Source organism: Corythoichthys intestinalis, chromosome 10 (assembly GCF_030265065.1).
Source record: "Corythoichthys intestinalis isolate RoL2023-P3 chromosome 10, ASM3026506v1, whole genome shotgun sequence".
In the NCBI taxonomy this organism is placed as follows: Eukaryota; Metazoa; Chordata; class Actinopteri; order Syngnathiformes; family Syngnathidae; genus Corythoichthys; species Corythoichthys intestinalis.
Genome location: NC_080404.1, coordinates 23,414,571 through 23,434,582, shown reverse-complemented (window position 1 = coordinate 23,434,582; position 20,012 = coordinate 23,414,571). Strand labels below are relative to the sequence as shown.

Genomic DNA, 20,012 nt, shown 5'->3' with positions numbered 1-20,012 from the left:
CCCCTCAGTGGGCTGCATACTAAATCAGATGAAATCGTGACTCCGCTGACGTCATCCACCTGTTGGGGACGCTCGAGCCCTATATTGGTAGGCGTGGCAGATTAAAAGACTAATTTCTCATTATCTGTGCTTTGCTAAATTGTTGTATATATCGTCGAATCGTCTCAAAATATGATTCTAATTCACATAATATTCCTATTGAATACTTTTTTCCTCCTGTCGTACGCACTTTAATGCTCATGAAAACAAAAATCCTGAAATGCCGTAAACTGCTATGTAAGAGCTGGCCACGCGGTGGCGGAATTGCTCGCTCAATGTCGCCTCCCTGCGCCCCAAAGAACACAAGAGCGAGAGGTGTCTTGCTTCAACTCGCCCGTTTGTTTTCCCTTCTTCAAACTTCTCGAGCACCTACAAATGCACCAAAAGTTGCAGACGTCTGTTCCTCACGCTCTTGTCGTCACGTTGCGTCATTTTGACTCACTTCTCCATTTTCTATCGGCGTCTTTTCAACTTTCGTAAGCTTCAAAAGAGCGTTTTTGTTGGCATTTTGACTCTTGGAAAGTTTTTGTTAAAGAACACGAGGTGAGACGGACGCCGCTTATGTTGGCTGTGGTGTTTTTCTGTTTATTTTTCACTTCCTTGACGCCTTTGCTGTCAGTTAGCTAATATTAGCAAATAATGTTAGCCGCTTCCGGTGAGGTACAACAATTTCAAGGATGACAAAGATAATATTCCATTCTTTAAATATGGCGTAACGTGGGGATGCTTTGCTCTCCACTGGATCATGTTTAACACTTTCTCGACTCCAGTCAAAATAGATTGGACGTCCATCACCGTAAATTTGGGGCAATTCAGGTCATTTCCTGTTGATTTTTTGGGGCATTTCTGGGTCACTTTTTGATTTGGGGACATTTACAGGTCACTTCCTGTTGATTTTGGGTTACGGAACAGAGTGTGACCCAGGAATGTTCCAAACTCAACCGGAAGTCACCGAAAATCAAAAGAAAATGACCGGAAATGCTCAGTGGCTGCCATTGACGGTGTCAGACGTCCTGTCTATTTACAGTGAAAATGAACATCTTTTTGATTTTGGGGGCATTTATGGGTAATCAAATTTTTGGTCACATCCTTGTTCATTTTATGGTACTTGCAGGTTCTTTCCTGCACATTTCAGAGTTGGTGTAGCTTTTTTCCTGTTGATTTAATGTTCTGGAATGGTTCGTGTGCGGGTCGTATTTTCATTTGTTTGGGTTTTAATGCTCCTTTTTTATTACAGATGTATTATTATCGCTACGAGAACGCTGAAGTCAGCTGCTGTTACAAGTACCTCATGTTCACCTACAACGTCATCTTTTGGGTGAGAACTTTTCTGCTCCTCTTTCTTCCTTTCTGTCGTAGAAAATACATTATATACACACGCACACACAGTGAGGAGCAGAAGTATTTGCACCCCTTGTGATTTTGCAAGTTCACCCACTTAAAAAATAGAGGCCTGAAATTTCAATCATTGATACATTTCCACTAATAGAGACATAATCTAAAAAAAAAAAAAAATCCAGAACTCCCATTGTATGATTTTTAAAATTATTTTATTTGTAATTTACTGGGGTTAATAAATATTTTTACCCCTGAGAATCAGCTAAAATTATGACACTCAAAGAGTTGTCAGTCTACTTTAAAAAAAAAAAAAAAAAAAAAGTCCATCTTTACATCATGAGTAACAACCCACCCACTACCCGTTTGAGCTCATAATTGCCACCTGAGCACCCCACAGTGAGTCATAATCCAACTGCTACCATAGGCAAGACCAGAGAGCTTTTGAAAGACACCAGAGAAAAAAATGTTTAGCTCCACAAAGCTGGAAAAGGCTTTGGTACAATCGGAAAGCAGCTTGGTGAGAATAAATCAGCATTTGCAGCAATTGTTAGAAAATGGAAAAGGCTAAACATGACTGATAATCTACCTCGGACTGGGGCTCCATGTAAAATCTCTCCACGTGGGGCATCACTCATGATGAGAAAAGTGAGGGCTCAGCCTAGTACTACACGGCTGGAGCTGGGCAATGACCTGAAGAGAGCTGGATGCACGGTTTCTAACCTAACCTAACCTAACCATTTTTTGAAACCGATATCGATAACTTCCTGCTCCTCAAAGCCAGTGCCCAGGGCCGGCCCAACCTATACGCAGACTATGCAGCTGCTTAGGGCCCCTGACCACAAGGGGGCCCCCAATCTGGCAGTTGTTTAATTCATATTCTATTTTGTTTACTGCAGTTTGCTTTATTTGACTTTTGTGAGTTTTGATACTTGATTACGAGCTTAAAAAAATAAAAGTTCTTCCTTAACTTCTTTCTTTCCTCTTTTAGAAAAAGGTTTGGCGCTATCTACTGTAAGTACTGACAATCATTTGGGGTGAGAAGTTTGAAGTATGCAGTGCAACAAAATCTGATTAATATACAAAATATGGACGTATGGGTTGGATTGCATGTATGGGTTTCACAGTACACTGTGACGAAATGGTGGGCCAAAAATATGGGCCCCTTTGCATTTTTTTTGCTTAGGGCCCCCAAATGGCCTGGGCCGGCCCTGCTGGTACCGATATCGATAACTGATAATAAATTTATAATTTTTAAATGTATATTCACCTGAGTTTTTGAACACCTGAAGGTTAAAAAAAAACAGTGGTGGACTCAACATAGATTTGCCTTTGACCTTACCATTTCTTTTATGATGACATGAACATTATTATAATGAACAAAACAAAGACAAGAACAGTCTTGACTTCAGTGCCAATATTTATTTTTTCAAATATATTTCGAGTCAATAACAATCAATTAGTCAATGTCATTGAAGATGTGTTCCCTGAACGATGAGCACTGAACTAAAACATAAACCCAACAGGTATTGTGCCTTGTCATCAGATTAAAAACATGTGGTGCTACAGGAGCGGATACTGTTGTGGTCTTGGTCCATGAAACAACTTTCTTAACCTGGCAATTATAGGACAGCAGGCCTATCAATAACCCAATAGCCTCTCAATAACTTACTAACTTATAACTAACACTGTAAAATGCTAACATAATTATAGCAAGGTACATCACTCATTCCTCATTATCAAAAATATGGTCGAACAAAAAGGCTTGCCTTATAACAATCCATATAAACGCAGTGAGTGGACCCATTTTCAATAAAGCATGAGGTTTCTTCTCTGCACAGTACGAAGTCATTGTCCAGCCCCTGCGCTGTCATACCAAGCAACAGGACTAACGTTACCCGTCCATATGTCAGTGGTGAAACTTACATGCCGTGCACGGTTTCCGATCGAAGTATGGAAGCGTGTGGCAATTTCATCATACTATGCTGGTAAACATTCAGCTTGGAATGATGAACCTGGGCTCCAAATGACGAAGTAGCTGCCTGAATACTATGTCTTCGACGAGGGAAAAGGGTTGGTAGTGCCATCATTTCTGTGATCGCTATAACCCTCGGTCATCTTTGTGAAACCTTTCAAAGGCCTCGTTAAATGGTACAACCCCGGCTTTCTTAGCTGGCTTTGGAATTGAATGGGCAGATTCATTCGCAGCTCGCTCGTCCCAGTACTCTTTTAAAACACCATCAAAGCGATTGTCATCTTTTAAGGGGTTTATTAAGATGTGTTGCAGCTCGACACTTTTTTTCCCTCCTCGTGGAACTTCAGTTTTTCATTTGTTAGAAATTGCGAGTGAAGCGTTTTCCAAAATAATTAAACTTTTTTAACAAATAAAAAACTGAAAAGTGGGGCGTGCAATATTATTCGGCCCCCTTGCGTTAATACTTTGTAGCGCCACCTTTTGCTCCAATTACAGCTGCAAGTCGCTTGGGGTATGTTTCTATCAGTTTTGCACATCGAGAGACTGACATTGTTGCCCATTCTTCCTTGCAAAACAGCTCGAGCTCAGTGAGGTTGGATGGAGAGTGTTTGTGAACAGCAGTCTTCAGCTCTTTCCACAGATTCTCGATTGGATTCAGGTCTGGACTTTGACTTGGCCATTCTAACACCTGGATACGTTTATTTTTGAACCATTCCATTGTAGATTTGGCTTTATGTTTTGGATCATTGTCCTGTTGGAAGATAAATCTCCGTCCCAGTCTCAGGTCTCGTGCAGATACCAACAGGTTTTCTTCCAGAATGTTCCTGTATTTGGCTGCATCCATCTTCCCGTCAATTTTAACCATCTTCCCTGTCCCTGCTGAAGAAAAGCAGGCCCAAACCATGATGCTGCCACCACCATGTTTGACAGTGGGGATGGTGTGTTCAGGGTGATGAGCTGTGTTGCTTTTACGCCAAACATATCGTTTTGCATTGTGGCCAAAAAGTTCAATTTTGGTTTCATCTGACCAGAGCACCTTCTTCCACATGTTTGGTGTGTCTCCCAGGTGGCTTGTGGCAAACTTTAAACAAGACTTTTTATGGATATCTTTGAGAAATGGCTTTCTTCTTGCCACTCTTCCATAAAGGCCAGATTTGTGCTGTGTACGACTGATTGTTGTCCTATGGACAGACTCTCCCACCTCAGCTGTAGATCTCTGCAGTTCATCCAGAGTGATCATGGGCCTCTTGGCTGCATCTCTGATCAGTTTTCTCCTTGTTTGAGAAGAAAGTTTGGAAGGACGGCCGGGTCTTGGTAGATTTGCAGTGGTCTGATGCTCCTTCCATTTCAATATGATGGCTTGCACAGTGCTCCTTGAGATGTTTAAAGCTTGGGAAATCTTTTTGTATCCAAATCCGGCTTTAAACTTCTCCACAACAGTATCTCGGACCTGCCTGGTGTGTTCCTTGGTTTTCATAATGCTCTCTGCACTTTAAACAGAACCCTGAGACTATCACAGAGCAGGTGCATTTATACGGAGACTTGATTACACACAGGTGGATTCTATTTATCATCATCGGTCATTTAGGACAACATTGGATCATTCAGAGATCCTCACTGAACTTCTGGAGTGAGTTTGCTGCACTGAAAGTAAAGGGGCCGAATAATATTGCACGCCCCACTTTTCAGTTTTTTATTTGTTAAAAAAGTTTAAATTATTCAATAAATGTTGTTCCACTTCACGATTGTGTCCCACTTGTTGTTGATTCTTGACAAAAAAATTCAATTTCATATCTTTATGTTTGAAGCCTGAAATGTGGCGAAAGGTTGCAAGATTCAAGGGGGCCGAATACTTTTGCAAGGCACTGTATATTATCGGGCCTATTAATAATGTTATTGTATTTATTTGGAGGACATCATGATTCCTATTATCGGACCAAAAATTATCGTGTACCTATACTCAGAAGGTTCCCCTGTTAAAGCCAGTACATATGGACGTCCCGTCTGAAGTTTTTCAGGGACCATTTAAATGTTGCAGAGGGCTCATGGGAGAAAGTCATGTCGTCAGATGAGACAAAAAATTATGGCTGTCAAACGATTAAAAATTTTAATCGAGTTAATCACAGCTTAAAAATGAGTTAATAGCAATTCAAACCCTTTAAAATATGCCATATTTTTCTGTAAATTATTGTTGGAATGGAATGATAACACAAGACAGACATAAACATTCAACATACTGTACATAAGTACTGTATTTGTTTATTATGAAAATAAATCCACAAGATGGCATTAACATTATTAACATTCTGTGAAAGGGATCCACGGATAGAAAGACTTGTAGTTCTTAAAAGATAAATTTGAGTACAAGTTATAGTCATTTTATATTAAAACCCCTCTTAATGTTTTCGTTTTAATAAAATTTGTAAAATTTTTGATCAAAAAATAAACTCGCCATTGTTGACGTCGCCGAGCGGGATGTCACATGGGCTCGCTGCCGTTCTTCCACAGTGTCTTTAACTACATAAGGTAGTGATTGAAATACACCACAAGTTGTCAATGGCGAGTTTTAAATTAATTAGAGATCTAGCCAAGGCAAAGTCTGAGTAAGTTTTATGTGTATTTTGCATAGCTATTTTGGTGTATTTTGCATAACGTATATTTTGATTGCGAGTGCTAGTTCTCTTTGCATTGAGCGCTTTTCTTTTTGTGAACATTATTTTTTTTTGTGGGGGTAAGGAATATTATTTTCATTGTGCTTTCACTAAATGATACTGTAGCGACTTAACTGTTCCGCCCAAATGCATGATGGGAAGTTGGGCAACCATGACTGTCAGTTGTGGCTGCAAATGGTATACTGTATGTTCTGCGTTGTTCAATTAAGCGTGTTAACAAAAAGATTGTCTCCTGTGAGAGATAGGAATATTATTTTTGTTGTGCTTTCACTAAATGATACTGCAGCGACTTATCTGTTCCGCCCAAATGCATGATGGGAAGTTGGGCAACCATGACTGTCAGTGCTGGCTGCAAATGGTATACAGTATGTTCTGTGTTGTGTTCAAGTAAGTGTGTTAAGAAAAAGATTGTCTCATGTCATTCTTCCCCACGTCCTTCGCCAAAATACTTATATTTGTTGTGAGGGAAGTGGCCAAAAATTAAGCCATTAAAAGTCGCGGTCCAATGAACGCCTGTGTCCACTCACATTACTCTGCCTTTTCGCAGATGTGCTAAAACCACGTCATTGTAAACTGTTTGAGGCAACGCATGAACGTGTCATTCCATGCATGCGTTAACTGCGTCAAATATTTGAACGTGATTAATTTTAAAAATTAATTACTGCCCGTTAACGCGATAGATTTGACAGCACTAACCAAAATAGAACATTTTAGTCCAAGCTTTACTCGTCGTGTGTGGGGGGGAAAACAAGGATGAGTAAATTCCCATGAACACCATCCCCACTGTGAAGTATGGGAGTGAAAACCTCATGCTTCGGGGCTGCTTTTCGGCAAAGGGGACAGGATGACTGTACTGTATAAAGCAGAGGATGAATGGTGAAATGTATCGTCAGATTTTGAGTCACAACCTTCTTCCCTTCAGTCAGTGAAGATGAGCTGTGGCTGGATCTTTTAGCATAACAATGATCTGAAGCACACAGCCAAGCTGACCAAGGAGTGGCTACGTAAAAAGCATATCAAGGTTCTGAAGTGGCCTAGCCAGTCTCCAGACCTCAATCCAAGAGAAAATCTTTGGATGGAGGTAAACTTTGTGTTTCTCAACGACATCCCTGAAGATTTGCGTGGAGAAATGGGTCAAAATCCCTGTTTCCATATGTGAAAACCTGGTGAAGAACGACAGAAAGTGTCTGACTTCTAATTGCAAACAAAGGCTTCTGCACTAAATATTAGCACTGATTTTCTCAGGTGTACAAATACTTATGAACCCCAGTGAATTACAAATAAATTATTGAAAAATTGTACAATGTGAGTTCTGGATTTTTTTTCTAGATTATGTCTTTTTATGTGGAAATGTATCTATGATTGAAATTTCAGACCTCTACCTATTTTCTAAGTGGGTGAACTTGCGAAATAACAACGGGTGCAAATACTTCTGCTTCTTACTATTTCAATGGAGGATGGAAGAAGCGAAAAGACTTTTCATCACCCCTACTGACACGGCCTCGGTTAAGGGAGGCCACGTTGGTAGGGGCGACGTTTCCTTCAATAATTTCTTGCTCTGCAGCTGGCCGGCGTGGCAATCGTTGCTGTGGCATTTTGGGCCTGGAGCGAAAAGGTAAGCGGGTGGGGTGGGGATGGCCGGCGGGCAGGCGAGACAGTGAGCGTCTGTCTTTTGTCTCAGGGCGTTCTGATGGACCTGACGCAGGTCACCCGTCTCCGCGGTTTGGACCCGGTTTGGTTGCTGCTGTCGGTGGGCCTGGTCACCTTCATCCTGGGATTCGCCGGATGCGTGGGAGCGCTCCGAGAAAACATCTGCCTGCTCAAGTTCGTACGTGCCAAACGCCGGTTTTGGAATATGGCCTCGTCAAAATGGCTGTCAATCGGACACTCACGACAGATTCCGATTCCTCGCTCGAATAGTGAAATTCACTCCCGTTCCTCTAAAAACGGAATATAAGTAAATTCGAATCCAATGTACAACTTACTCCAATTTACAGCGATAGTTGTCCAAGCCACTTGAAGCGGCGAACGAATGAACGTCGCTCATTTGCTGATAACTTCCCCCGTGAAATGCTTTGGATGTGTGAAAGTCATTTCAAGCACAAAAGTTGTTGTCTCTACTGACGTGGCGATGTTCAATTCGATTTGACGCGTACGACTATTAGCGATGAAGTCATTTCAGTTGACGACAAAAGCACGAAAAGAGCTTTCATGGCCCCTGGCAAAATGGCCTGAGTGTGGGGCAGCCATATAGGAATGGACGACGTAATTCCCATTAAAGTCTATGTGTTCATTGCCCCACCCCCATTATTTCTTTTCAATGTGTTGACATTCAAACCAAGTCATAACTAGCTTAAAGCCCATTTGATATTTAGCAATTACCCACTGTTAGTGTGATTTGAAAGCATTTGAGCACGCTTTTGTTTTTGCCCAGTTTTCCGGCGCCATCGTCCTGATCTTCTTGGCGGAGCTGGCGCTGGCCATTCTGGCCGTGGTTTTCCAGAGTCAGGTGCGCCAATGGATCAATGACTTCTTCCTGACTAACATCAAAGCGTACAGAGATGACATCGACCTGCAGAATCTCATCGACTCGCTGCAGAGGACGGTAAGCCCATTCTGGATCACTTCCTGTACATTTTGCGGCTTTCTGGCGTCACTTTCTGCACATTTTTGGATCATTTCCCATAAATTTAGTCGCGTTTCCGTACATTTTGGGGCATTTTCAGGCCACTTACAATGCATTTTGGGGGTTGTCTTGTTAATGGCGTACCGCAAGCAACAAGTCACTTCCGGTCATTAATATTCATCAGGTTCGCTACTGTTGCTAAGGGAGGGACACGCGACCGTTTGTCTCCCATAGGAAAAGAATATAAATTGTGTACGAAGGAGATGTTTACAGAGCTAAACTTACCAATTCTCTTTGAAAATGATGTCCATGGTGCCAAATTCACCGGCAAAGATGTTGAACAACATAAAAATGTTCAGTTAAAGAGATGGCTTGAATGTCGAGGGCTGAAAAAGATGGGAAAAAGAGCCGACCTGATCCAGAGGTACTGTAGCTTTTTTATAGACACCTTTTTCTTAACTCTTAACTGACAATGACATTCTCCTTTTTCAACAAGCTATCCCTTACCATCAGCCCTGTCTTTCTTAAATATTATATCCTCTGGTTGTCCTATGTCTCTGACCGTTCTTGGGGGTAATTTATATTGTTTGTTTTGTGTAGCGATCGCAAATGCTACTCAGTGACAGCCAACGAACACTTTTAATTTTTTCATTGATAACAAATCTTAATTGTATAATTTATTTACACTTCCCCCTCACTAAAGTTGTTTTTTTTTTTTTACAACAGAAAATGTAACAGTGGCAGTCACATATCATTTTTTTTCAGATCATTCATTGTCAGACAGAAGCAGCACGGCACAACGTCACTCTAAAAAATAAGTTAAAAATATCAATGGCTTACCTCTTTGTCCTCTGAAAGACAATGCTAAAACCCAAGAAAATGTTTACTGCATAAATGTTTACTGCCGAGCTGGCGTTAAAGGTCCGCGCAAGTTATTCATTCTTCACATTTTTTCTAGGGTTGGGAATCTCTGGCATGAAGCCGATTCTATATGTATCTAGATACACAGGTTACGATTCGATTCAAACACGATACATTTTTAAGGCCGACCGATTCGATACAATTCGATTCAGTTTAAGAACGATACGGTTCGATACAGAGTGAAAACGATGCGATAGTAAACATTTGTTGTGTGTGCTCCTACAGTATTTTAAACATATAAAAAAGACCACATTTCTAATAGCAAAATTAAACAACAAAATTTCATACCAATGCTGTGTTTATTTTTTTATGAAAAAAAAAAAAAGGCTTACTAAATGACCGTCATTTTGTTGGATGGGATTGATAATAAAAACTCCAGTGACAGACAACAATAAAGTGCAGTAATTCAATTACTGTATTTCCTGGTGTTTCGAACACAAGAGGTAAGTAATTTAAGTGCAAACTTTGAACGTAAACATCTTACAAACAAAAAATATTAATTATATGCAGCAGCTCTAGAAAAAAAGAATTAAACCTGCAATGTTATCATAAATAAATAATAAATTATGTTTTACCACTGGTATAATTGGGGGAATAAAAACATGGCATTTTAGACAGACAGGTCACTAATCATTACTTTAACCTTATACACAGTTGAGTCTTTCACTTATGCCTGTGCTTCCACATTTTTTTATTCCTCATCACTGTCAATATCTTTTTTGAAGGGCAGATTTTTTCTTGAGGAAGCTCAACTAATCCACATGTTAATGTTTAAGTAGACTGCGTTTCATGGAAAAAAAAATCTCCAGAGGTCGTGCTGCCCTTTCCACCATTATAGTAGGTTATTTTTCAGGGTTGGAAACTCACGATCTCTGTACCACTTCACACTTCACACTTGCTCTGTCCTATGCGAACAGATCTGGCTGCCTTCCTCACTTCAAAGTCCGACTTTTGTTTTTCCTGGGTGCGTTGAAAATCAATGGCTGCACGTTGCTGGCGTCGGTGCTCAAACTGTCCATTGTTTTAGCATGTTGCTTTGTTGCCACTACTAGTTTCGTTTTCGTTTTGGGTTGTGAAGAAAATGCTACGCAGCGTGCGTTACAGTGGTTTTGTTAGCTCTCGTGTTGTTATGACACGCCCGTGACGATGGGTAATGACGGCAACTAGTAGCGGTTCTGCCGAAATGCATGGGAAGTTGTGCGTGCGGTCTCAATCTAAGTGCGCTGTGTGGTGAATGACACAGGCGCAGCATGTGAAGTAAAAGCTAAATGATCATCCCAGTAAGCAATGCATTGAACTAGGCCTTAGAAGCCGATTCTTGTGCTCGCGATAGCCGAATTCTATCTCTACTATCGGTTCTTTGAATATTTAATGGCTAACTACTGTCGAATGGTAACTTTACTATCGATACAGCTGTATCTCTCACCTGTAAAACCGGATATCTGGTCGTAAGGGTTAATCTTTCTCAAGCTTAATTTTTTCCTCCCGAGTTTTTGGTTTTGGGAAGTATGAAGACAACATCCTTCATATGTCGTAATGTTTAGTTGTTTCTACAAGTTCCAAAAAAGCAATGTGTGATCGGCATGTTCGTTTTCGAAAGATTACCGGAGAACAGTAGCATAATTAACAAGGTCTCTATGTGAGGGCGGGTCTATAATGTTCCACTTCTGTTTTACTTCTGCTTTACGATGCGACATCACGGTCTAAAAATAGCATGCGTGCGGTACGCCATTGGAGGGCATTTCTAGATAGGATAAAATCTGTGGTTTGTGTATTAGAATCACTGCTGCGGCGCGCAGAAACCTGACGACTGGAACGTCAACGTTTACTTCAGCTGCAACGCCACGCACCAGAGCCGGGAAAAGTGCGGCGTTCCCTTCTCTTGCTGTGTGGAAGACCCTGCCGTGAGTTGGGCTGCGACTAACGCGCGTGCGACTCCCCGCCTTGACCTCAAGTATGCTTTGCAGGACTCTGTGTTGAACACTCAGTGCGGCTACGACGTGAGAAAAAAACCCCAGGTGACCTGCTGCTCTGTCCGTATTTTATCGTCGACCCATTCAGAGTATTGACCCGGCGGCCGACCGTGGCTTCTGTGCTTTCAGCCTGAGTGGTCAGACCACATCTACGTGAAAGGCTGCATCGCCGCGCTGGAAGACTGGTTGCCCGCTAACCTTTACACGCTGGCCATCATTTTTGTGGTCATCTCACTGCTGCAGGTGCGCCGGCTGCTCCGTACGCTTGTTAAAAAAATGCATATGACAAATGCAAAGAAAAGAAAAAAACGGGGATAAGTCACACTGGACAGGGAATCTCCACGACGCTTGTCGAATAGTCTGAAGAATACGATATAAGTCGCTCCCAAGTATTAGCCGAACTGATCAAAAAATGAGTCGGACAAAGAAAAAAACGTATTAAGTCGCACCGGATTGTAGGTGGAATTTTTGTGGATGTGTAAGATGCGTCTCGTGCCTGGCAGATGGTGGGCATCTACCTGGCCAGGTCGCTGGTGACAGACATCCAGAAGGTGCGATTCTCCTACTGAACCCGCCAGCGGCGAGGACTTGTTTTACCTGGGCGGGAATGATGGCGGAAACGGCGACGGACGTGAGGACTTTGCTCCGGCTTACCAGCGCCCCCACGCCAGGCGACTCGGCTGCATCTTTCATGCCTTTTTTCTACGTCTGCTTTTTTTTTTATATATATAAACAATTGGGTGTCACGCGTCATACTACGATGGATGGCCAAACAAAAATTCAGTTTGTAGTATTACAAGGAAAAAGTGGTCATGTTACGAGATGGTAATATTACGAAAGTCATTACGAGGAAAAAAAAGTGACGTAATTAAAATGCTTCTATTGTGTCTATGTCAGTGGTTCTTAACCTTGATAAAGGTACCGAACACCACAAGATTCACATTTGGATTCACCGAACCTTTCGGAATTAGATACTCAAGGAATTCTTTTCAAATTCAAAACCTAACCGAGCAAGCTAATAATTTAGTGTATTTAATTTTCCTGTTCAAAATTCCTCTCATTTTGACAGTATGTTTTATAAACGGGTCAAAATTTGAGCCCATACTGCCCATTGGTCGGTTGTAGTCCCTCATACCAAGTGCGATTCAACCTTCCACTGAGCAAACCAGTTCCCCCTCCTATCAGCTTGACGACTAAAAGTTAAATTGATTTAAGCCTGTAAATTGGGAGCAAACCAGTCCAAAAACTGTTCTAAAAAAGCCATCTAATCAGTGTACGAAAATAGTGCTCTGTGTTTCTTTACCTTTGCTGAACACCTTAGACTTGCCGACCGAACCCAGGTTAAGAACCACTGGTCAAAGTCCTATTTAAGGATCCTTTGCGGTTAATTTAGCTAAATCAGCTATTAGGAGTACCGTACTTAATTTATGAAATTACATGGCTATTATATATGATATAAGTACGTAGCTGTTAATTTAGCGAACTTAGCTGTACTGCATCCTTACCTATTACGTTGCGTAAAATATATAAAAGAATAAAATAAATCACGACTTTAATCTTGTCATATAGCCACTTTTTTCTCGTAATATTACAATGGAAGACATTAATTTGTAGTGTTGTGACTTTTGTTGGCCATAATGCTGGGTGGTATGATACAGATGCCTATCTTGCTTTAAGTCTTTAAAATTCAAACGGGAAGTGACTTGTTGGTTGTACACTGGATTGTTTAAGCGCCGCTTCAACATGACTAAATATGGACATTGTTACATAGTTAAATACATTTTTCATTTTTAAAAAAATTGATGTCCTTTTTCTCGAAGGGTTAGATTCAGAAGAAAATTGAACTGGCAGCCAATGAGTTAATGAAGTCACCCAAAAATGCTCCAAGGTTAGAAGTGGGTCTTATCAGAAAGTGTGTGTGTGTGTGTGTGTGGGGGGGGGGGGGTAATTGGTTAGGTGGTGGTAATATAACAGTGTGTACGTGTATGACAATTAACAGTACACAGACAAGGATGCAGATGGCTGACTTGAAATGAGGTAACAGTGCAAAAATGATGTAACGTAACTGCAAATATTGCATATGCAGTACCCAGCCATATTGAGACATGTCAGGACATCTACTAGCACTAAACTCATTGATGGGAGGGTACATCTTGGTGAGAGGAAGAATCAATTGGCTGCCATTGACGTCACTAGATGAACGAACGCTTGTTGGTCGCCACCCTCTCGCTTCAAACAGATTAGACGTAAACTAGTATTAAACACATTGGTGGGAGAGAGGGTGCGTGTTGGCCAGAAGAACAGTTTGTCTGCCACTGATGTCAATAGATGTCTAACCCAAAATGAAAGTAAATATAGAACATTAATTCAAGATGTTAATTTATAAAAATGTTAAGTTAAAAAAATATAAAGGAATTTATGAATAATTTCCTTTTAATAATTTAATGTATAATTTGAAAGATTTGGAATATAATTTGGAAAGATTTATAAAATTCAGTATCCTCCAATTAGCTTAAAAAAAAAATATATATATATATATATATATATTGTTGTTGCCACTACAAAGATGGCGTTCTAATTCACCTACAGTGTGTGTTGGAGTTTTTGTATTGGGAATAAAAGTGCCCTTGTATTATAATTCAAATCTCCGCAGCTAGACGTTGCAATCACACACGAACACATTTGAAAACTAACAGGTCCAATAAGCCTCTGTTTAACACCCCTTTTTCATAACACTAAGGTCATGTCTACATTTTTAAACCGAGGCTCCTGCCCTCATACATCAGGAAAAAGAAAAATGTACACCACCAAGTTTGTAGAAAAAAACGCATCCACAGCCAACTGCATAGTGTTTTTTTTTTTTTTTTTTTCATATTTCATGACGCGCATCCAAGAACAGAGTGACAGAAAAAAGTAAATAGTTCACCGATTGTATTTTGTCTGTTTAGCCCAGGGTTGTCCAAACTATTCAACATAACGTTTTCACCAATCAGATTTCTTACAAGTGTAATCAGTTGATTGCAGTCAGGCGCTGCTTGTTTTAGCAGAAACTTTGTTGGCTAAAGCAACACTAGGGACCTTTCAGTTTTGGTCGATTTTTTTTCAGGTGGACAAAAGCGGTAGTATTTTGCCTTGAGGAAGACTGCATTTCCCTTGAGGACCAGCGCACAGTATTGCAAAATCCTGATTTCCAGGTCGCCTGCAGTTAGATCGAACGACATTTGTTTCCAGCAGCTGTGTGAAGGATGAATATAGTGATGAGGTAATGAATCTAGTTGTGGCTAAACAATATTATATGACGATGTTGAAAATAATAAATGTTTTATTTTGTACCGTATTCGAATGCAGAGTCACACTAGCGAGTGAAAGATGAACCAATGTTTACCGTATTCTTGAGTGTTCTTTTATCCTGGTAGCCTCCCTTTTCTTTTTTTTGTCTCCTCCGCAGGGGTGAAAGTGGGCCGGAATGGTCAGGAACGCAGTTCCGGTATAAGATTCAGGGCTGGAACGCAGTTCCGGTATAAGACGCTGTGCTTTGATTCCAAAAATATGACGGCAATTATCAAAACGCTATGTAAAAAAAAAAAAAAAATGCTAAACTGCCACTCATGCATTTCATCTCCAAGAAGAAAATTATCAACACCAGATTTACATGCACAACTGTTAACAACAAGCATAATAAAGTGCTTGTGTAGCGTAATCTGTTTCCACCGATATTTATTATTTTATTCCACGGACGGCATGGAGGTTTCCCCAGCTGCTGCAGTTATCTGAGTCTGATGATGAGTCATGTCGATGTGCGAATGCACACAGCAAAGCAAAAATGCCTGGACTCATTTATCCGTTCAATTGGCTGACATACTGACATGTGATCAACAGAGATAGCTCTGATTGTTTCAAAATGTGCATGTTTTCTGGAACAGGAAAAAAAAAAGTTGATACGACAAAAAAGGGCAATGCAACAGAAAATGGATTAAATCTTTAAGAGCAAGGAAAGAGTTGAGCAGCTTATTTATCATATTTAGTTTTATTTGTTCTGATGGGGAGGTCCACAACATCTTAGCTGTCAGTGTGCACTTTGGACTTATATTTGTTCATTTATGTTGGGCTACTTATTCATTTCCTTATGATTTAAAGTCAATGTTTGTGCAATCTTCAAAATATAGTCCATTTCACTCTGTATAATATACTAGCAAGTTATTTGTCTTATTTTTCTGATGTATGTTACTTATATCTTTATTTTATAAAAAGACAGCAAAAGTAAATGGTTTACATTAACTTCAATTTTAATATACACCATATGCTCTTAAGTAGAAAGAATTGAGATTTGGCATTTAGTATGTGACGAATGAGGGAAAAATAAAAATTAGGAGGATGGAGGTTGGGGTTATTGCCGTTTTTGTTAACTTTTTGCAAAACATTGAAAAATAAAATTTGGAATGAAAATCAGTTTTTGTATGTGTTATAGAAAATAACTGTGCCAAAACAGTTTTCTTTGCATTTTCAGTAGTTTTAGGAGGTTTGACCCCCCCCCCCCCCCCCCCCCCTGCTCCTCGGACAAAACTTTTCGTCTCTTTTGTTGCTATTCCATCTTTGCAGAATTTCTGCAAAAGCGTTCGCATCAATTTACGTCTTTATAACAAACGGGGAAGTGACATATGCTGTGGAGCACTCAGCACATTTGTATTTTTTGTTTGTGTGGCAGGGTGCCACCCTCCTCAAAGTCAGTGCCAGTGAAAGCGATACAGACCCCTCAGGCCATGACAGTGGAGTAACTCAACTAGTTTTCAGTGGACATTATCATCACAAATGTTATGAAATATTTTATAAAGGTTGAAAAGTTCCCTAGTGTTGCTTTTAAACGGTTTGATTGGAAGGAACAAAAACCAGGACCCACGGCGGCCCTTGACAACCGGTTTGGACCCCCCTGGTTAAGCCTTGCCTTGTGAGATATTCGTGAACCATTAGCATGTTAGCACGGGTTGCTATTGCGTGTGGTCGCTTATGTGTTTATAAATGTGCAGTATTTATATCTTTACGCACAAAGTGTAGGTGCACCCATAGTTTTCATTGTATCACCTTCAACGACATACTTTTAATCACTCTCCATAACATTCATAAAGTTCATCTTCTGATTATCCTAACAAGGGTCGTGGGGGTGCTGGAGTCTATCACAGCTAACTCCAGGCAGAAGGCGGGGTACAGGTTGCCAGCCAGTCACAGGGCACATATAGACACGGACCATTCACACCAGGCACGTGCATGTGTGTGTGTGTGTGTGTGTGTGGGAGGGGGGGGGGCGTAGGGGGCTTGAACACCTGCCCCTTTGCCCCTACATGCGTCTTTCGACATGGCTTTTTGTGTGTGTGCGTGAATGACTATGCAGGCACGCCACTAAGTACTTGTACACCGAAAACACTTTAAAAAAAAATTAAAAAAAATTAGAAATTATAAAAGCCGTCTGCATGCCGCTAAGCCGGCGCATAGCACCCCGCCCCCCACCCTCCCTTCACGCTGTTCCTCTGTGACCTGGGTGTGTGGTGAAGAGTCTGAGGACATCTTGTGGTTGAAAACAAACAATGCTACCCTATTAAACCGTGTTTAAGCAAATACAGTTTTCAAGCAAATTCTTACACCAGGTTTATTGTGGGGATTTAAAAAAAAAGTGTAGTTTTCTCATATAGTTTTCTACTTTAATAATAAAAATATCCCCAACCTCCGTGTATCTCTACTCTCTATGGGCAACCATATTTGTCCGTTCTCTTCACAGTGTTATCTAGAAAGGTACACATCTTTAAGTTCTCTAACAATCAAATAATAGTTTTGAAAAAACTGTGCTGATGGTGGCTAAGTGAACATATAATTTGGTTAGTTCTCAGGTGAACAAGTTGAGTGAGGAAGTTTTGATATAGAGGTTTAGGAAAGAAAAGAGGCAAAGGCTAAGTCACAGCCAGAAAGTGTTGATGACAGTGTTGATTTCTATTCACTGTTCCGCCCCTCCCAATTAAAGTCTGTCACAGTCACAGCCAATTATACTGTAAAGCTGGTTAAAACTGGAAGTTATGTTGTTCTAAGGTGTATTAAATTTTTGTTCATGTGCCCCTTTTCATCTATGAGCACCTGCCCCTCCATCGGTCTCTGCACGGGCCCTTGTGGATGATTTGGAGTGTTCTATCAGCATACCATGCACGTTTTTTGGGATGTGACAGGAACCTGGAGAAAACCCACGCAGACACTCAAACTCCACACAGAAAGGCTGAGCTGGAATTGAACCCCAGATCCCATAACTAAACAACAATAATATAGAAAAATGCTTGTATTTTATAAATGCTTCATTGAGTGAGTACACTCAAATTCATTCACGATGCCGCAGTGCACTTAACGATGATTAACACATTTGTGCATTTGATCGTAGAGCTAACAAGAAGACTAGCCAGATCAAAGCTACAAATCTGTCAGTCGTCGTTAACTTTAGGTACCAAATGCCAGTTGCACCGGTGACCAAGAAAAGCAGCATGATGGATGGTGAGCGGCTGTATGAGCCTGAAGCAGAAAAAACAAATTATTTTTAAAATCAAAAACCTAATCCTTTTAACTCAATATTCCGAACCTCTGAACAATGGCGTGATCGGTTAGGGACATCCCTCTTAATAAGAGTTCATGTAGAGGATGTTGTGCTCAGGAAAAAAAAATTGAATTGTTAAAAAAAATCACACTGTAAAGAGTTACAATTTTACGTATTACTTGATTATTCTTCTGACCGAATACCCCCCCTCTTTTTTTTTTTTTAAACTTGAGTAAATTTTTGGATGACTACTTTTACCTTAACCTCACCTGAGTGGTATTACTGTATTTTGAAGTAATGCAGAATGAATCCAAAGGAGCAACACCATCGTCAAGTTTGCTGATGACACCACAGTGGGTGACTAATCTCACAGGACGATGAGGCAGTCTACAGAGATGAAGTCCACAAACTCTCAGCCTGGTGCTCAGACAACAACCTGGGCCTGAACACCACCAAAACCATTGAGGTAATCATGGACTTCAGGAGGAACGGTACCGACCTGCCGCCCGTGTACATCAACGCCGAGTGTGTGGAGAGGGTCTACACCAGGACATTTGGTCAGCCCCCTCAACAATACCAGAGAGCATTTTGAATTTTTTTTTTTTTTTTTTCTCATAGTGTTATCTATTTCCTGGCCTTTTTCTGTGAAGAACTCAGAGAGGGTTATTTGGGTATTATCTATTTAATTAATATTATTATTATTATTTATTATTATATTATTATTATTTTTATTTTATTTACTTTTGTTCCGTGAAGAATCCAGACAGCGTTATTTGATTGTGGCTTTCTGAAAAACAATATTTTTTTTTTTACATTTAGTCACTCCTACAATCGTCACAGTTTCTTTGCTAAAGCCATCTCCAACAGCCATACAGTGTATCAAAAAGTGAGTACACCCCTCGCATTTCTGCAGATATTTAAGTATGTCTTTTCATGGGACAACACTGGCAAAATGACACTTTGACACAATGAAAAGTAGTCTGTGTGCAGCTTATATAATAGTTAATTTATTATCTTCTCAAAATATAGTCTAAACCCCTGGCAACAAAAGTGAGTACACCCCTTAGAAACTACGTACATCCCTAAATGTCCAAATTGAGTACTGCTTGTCATTTTCCCTCCAAAATGTCATGTGACTCTTTACAGGAGTGCTGTCAGCATTGCTGCAGAGATTGAAGAGGTGGTGGTGGGGGGGGGGGGGGGGGGGGTCAGCCTGTTAGTGCTTAGACCATACGCCGCACTCTACATCAAATTGGTGTCCATGGCTGTCACCCCAGGAGGAAGCCTCTTCTGCAGACGGTACACAAGAAAGCCCACCTGTCTCATCAGACCATAGGACATGGTTCCAGTAATCCATGTGCTATGCTGACATGTCTTCAGCAAACTGTTTGCGGGCTTTCTTGTGTACCGTCTTCAGAAGAGGCTTCCTCCATTGAGGGATGTACGTAGTTTCTAAGGGGTGTACTCATTTTTGTTGCCAGGGATTTAGATATTAACGGCTATATTTTGAGTTATTTTGAGGGGAAAACAAATTAACTCTATTATATAAGCTGCACACAGACTACTTTTCATTGTGTCAAAGTGTCATTTTGTCAGTGTTGTCCCATGAAAAGATATAAATATCTGCAGAAATGTGAGGGGTGTACTCACTTTTGTGATACACTGCATGTAACACCACATCACCCAATGTCCAAATTTCATTTACATGCAATATAATCTGTACAATACTTACTAAGTGCAATATTCAATGCCTCACTGTCAACTTCTGCTACTTAACTTCTATTCACACTAGGGCTGTCAAAATTATCGCGTTAACGATCGGTAATTTTTAAAAATTAATCCCGTTAAAATATTTGACGCAATTAACGCACAAATGCCCCGCTCAAACAGATTGAAATGAGAGCAC

At 40.5% G+C, this 20,012-nt stretch overlaps 1 protein-coding gene across 2 annotated transcripts; it reads left to right on the top strand.

Moving 5' to 3' along the window:
* The first annotated feature begins 323 nt into the window (after positions 1-323).
* Positions 324-15,973, top strand: tspan14 (tetraspanin 14). Of its 2 annotated transcripts, none has more exons than XM_057848303.1 (9): positions 324-354; positions 1,277-1,357; positions 7,586-7,636; positions 7,703-7,849; positions 8,456-8,626; positions 11,347-11,472; positions 11,536-11,586; positions 11,671-11,784; positions 12,045-15,973. In XM_057848303.1, the coding sequence occupies exons 2-9, from the start codon at positions 1,277-1,279 to the stop codon at positions 12,108-12,110; spliced, it is 807 nt and encodes a 268-aa protein (XP_057704286.1). In that variant the 5' UTR covers positions 324-354; the 3' UTR covers positions 12,111-15,973. The 2 variants fall into 2 exon arrangements, with proteins under 2 accessions (XP_057704286.1, XP_057704285.1); XM_057848302.1 differs by lacking the exon at positions 324-354 and adding an exon at positions 361-582.
* The last annotated feature ends 4,039 nt before the right edge of the window (positions 15,974-20,012 follow it).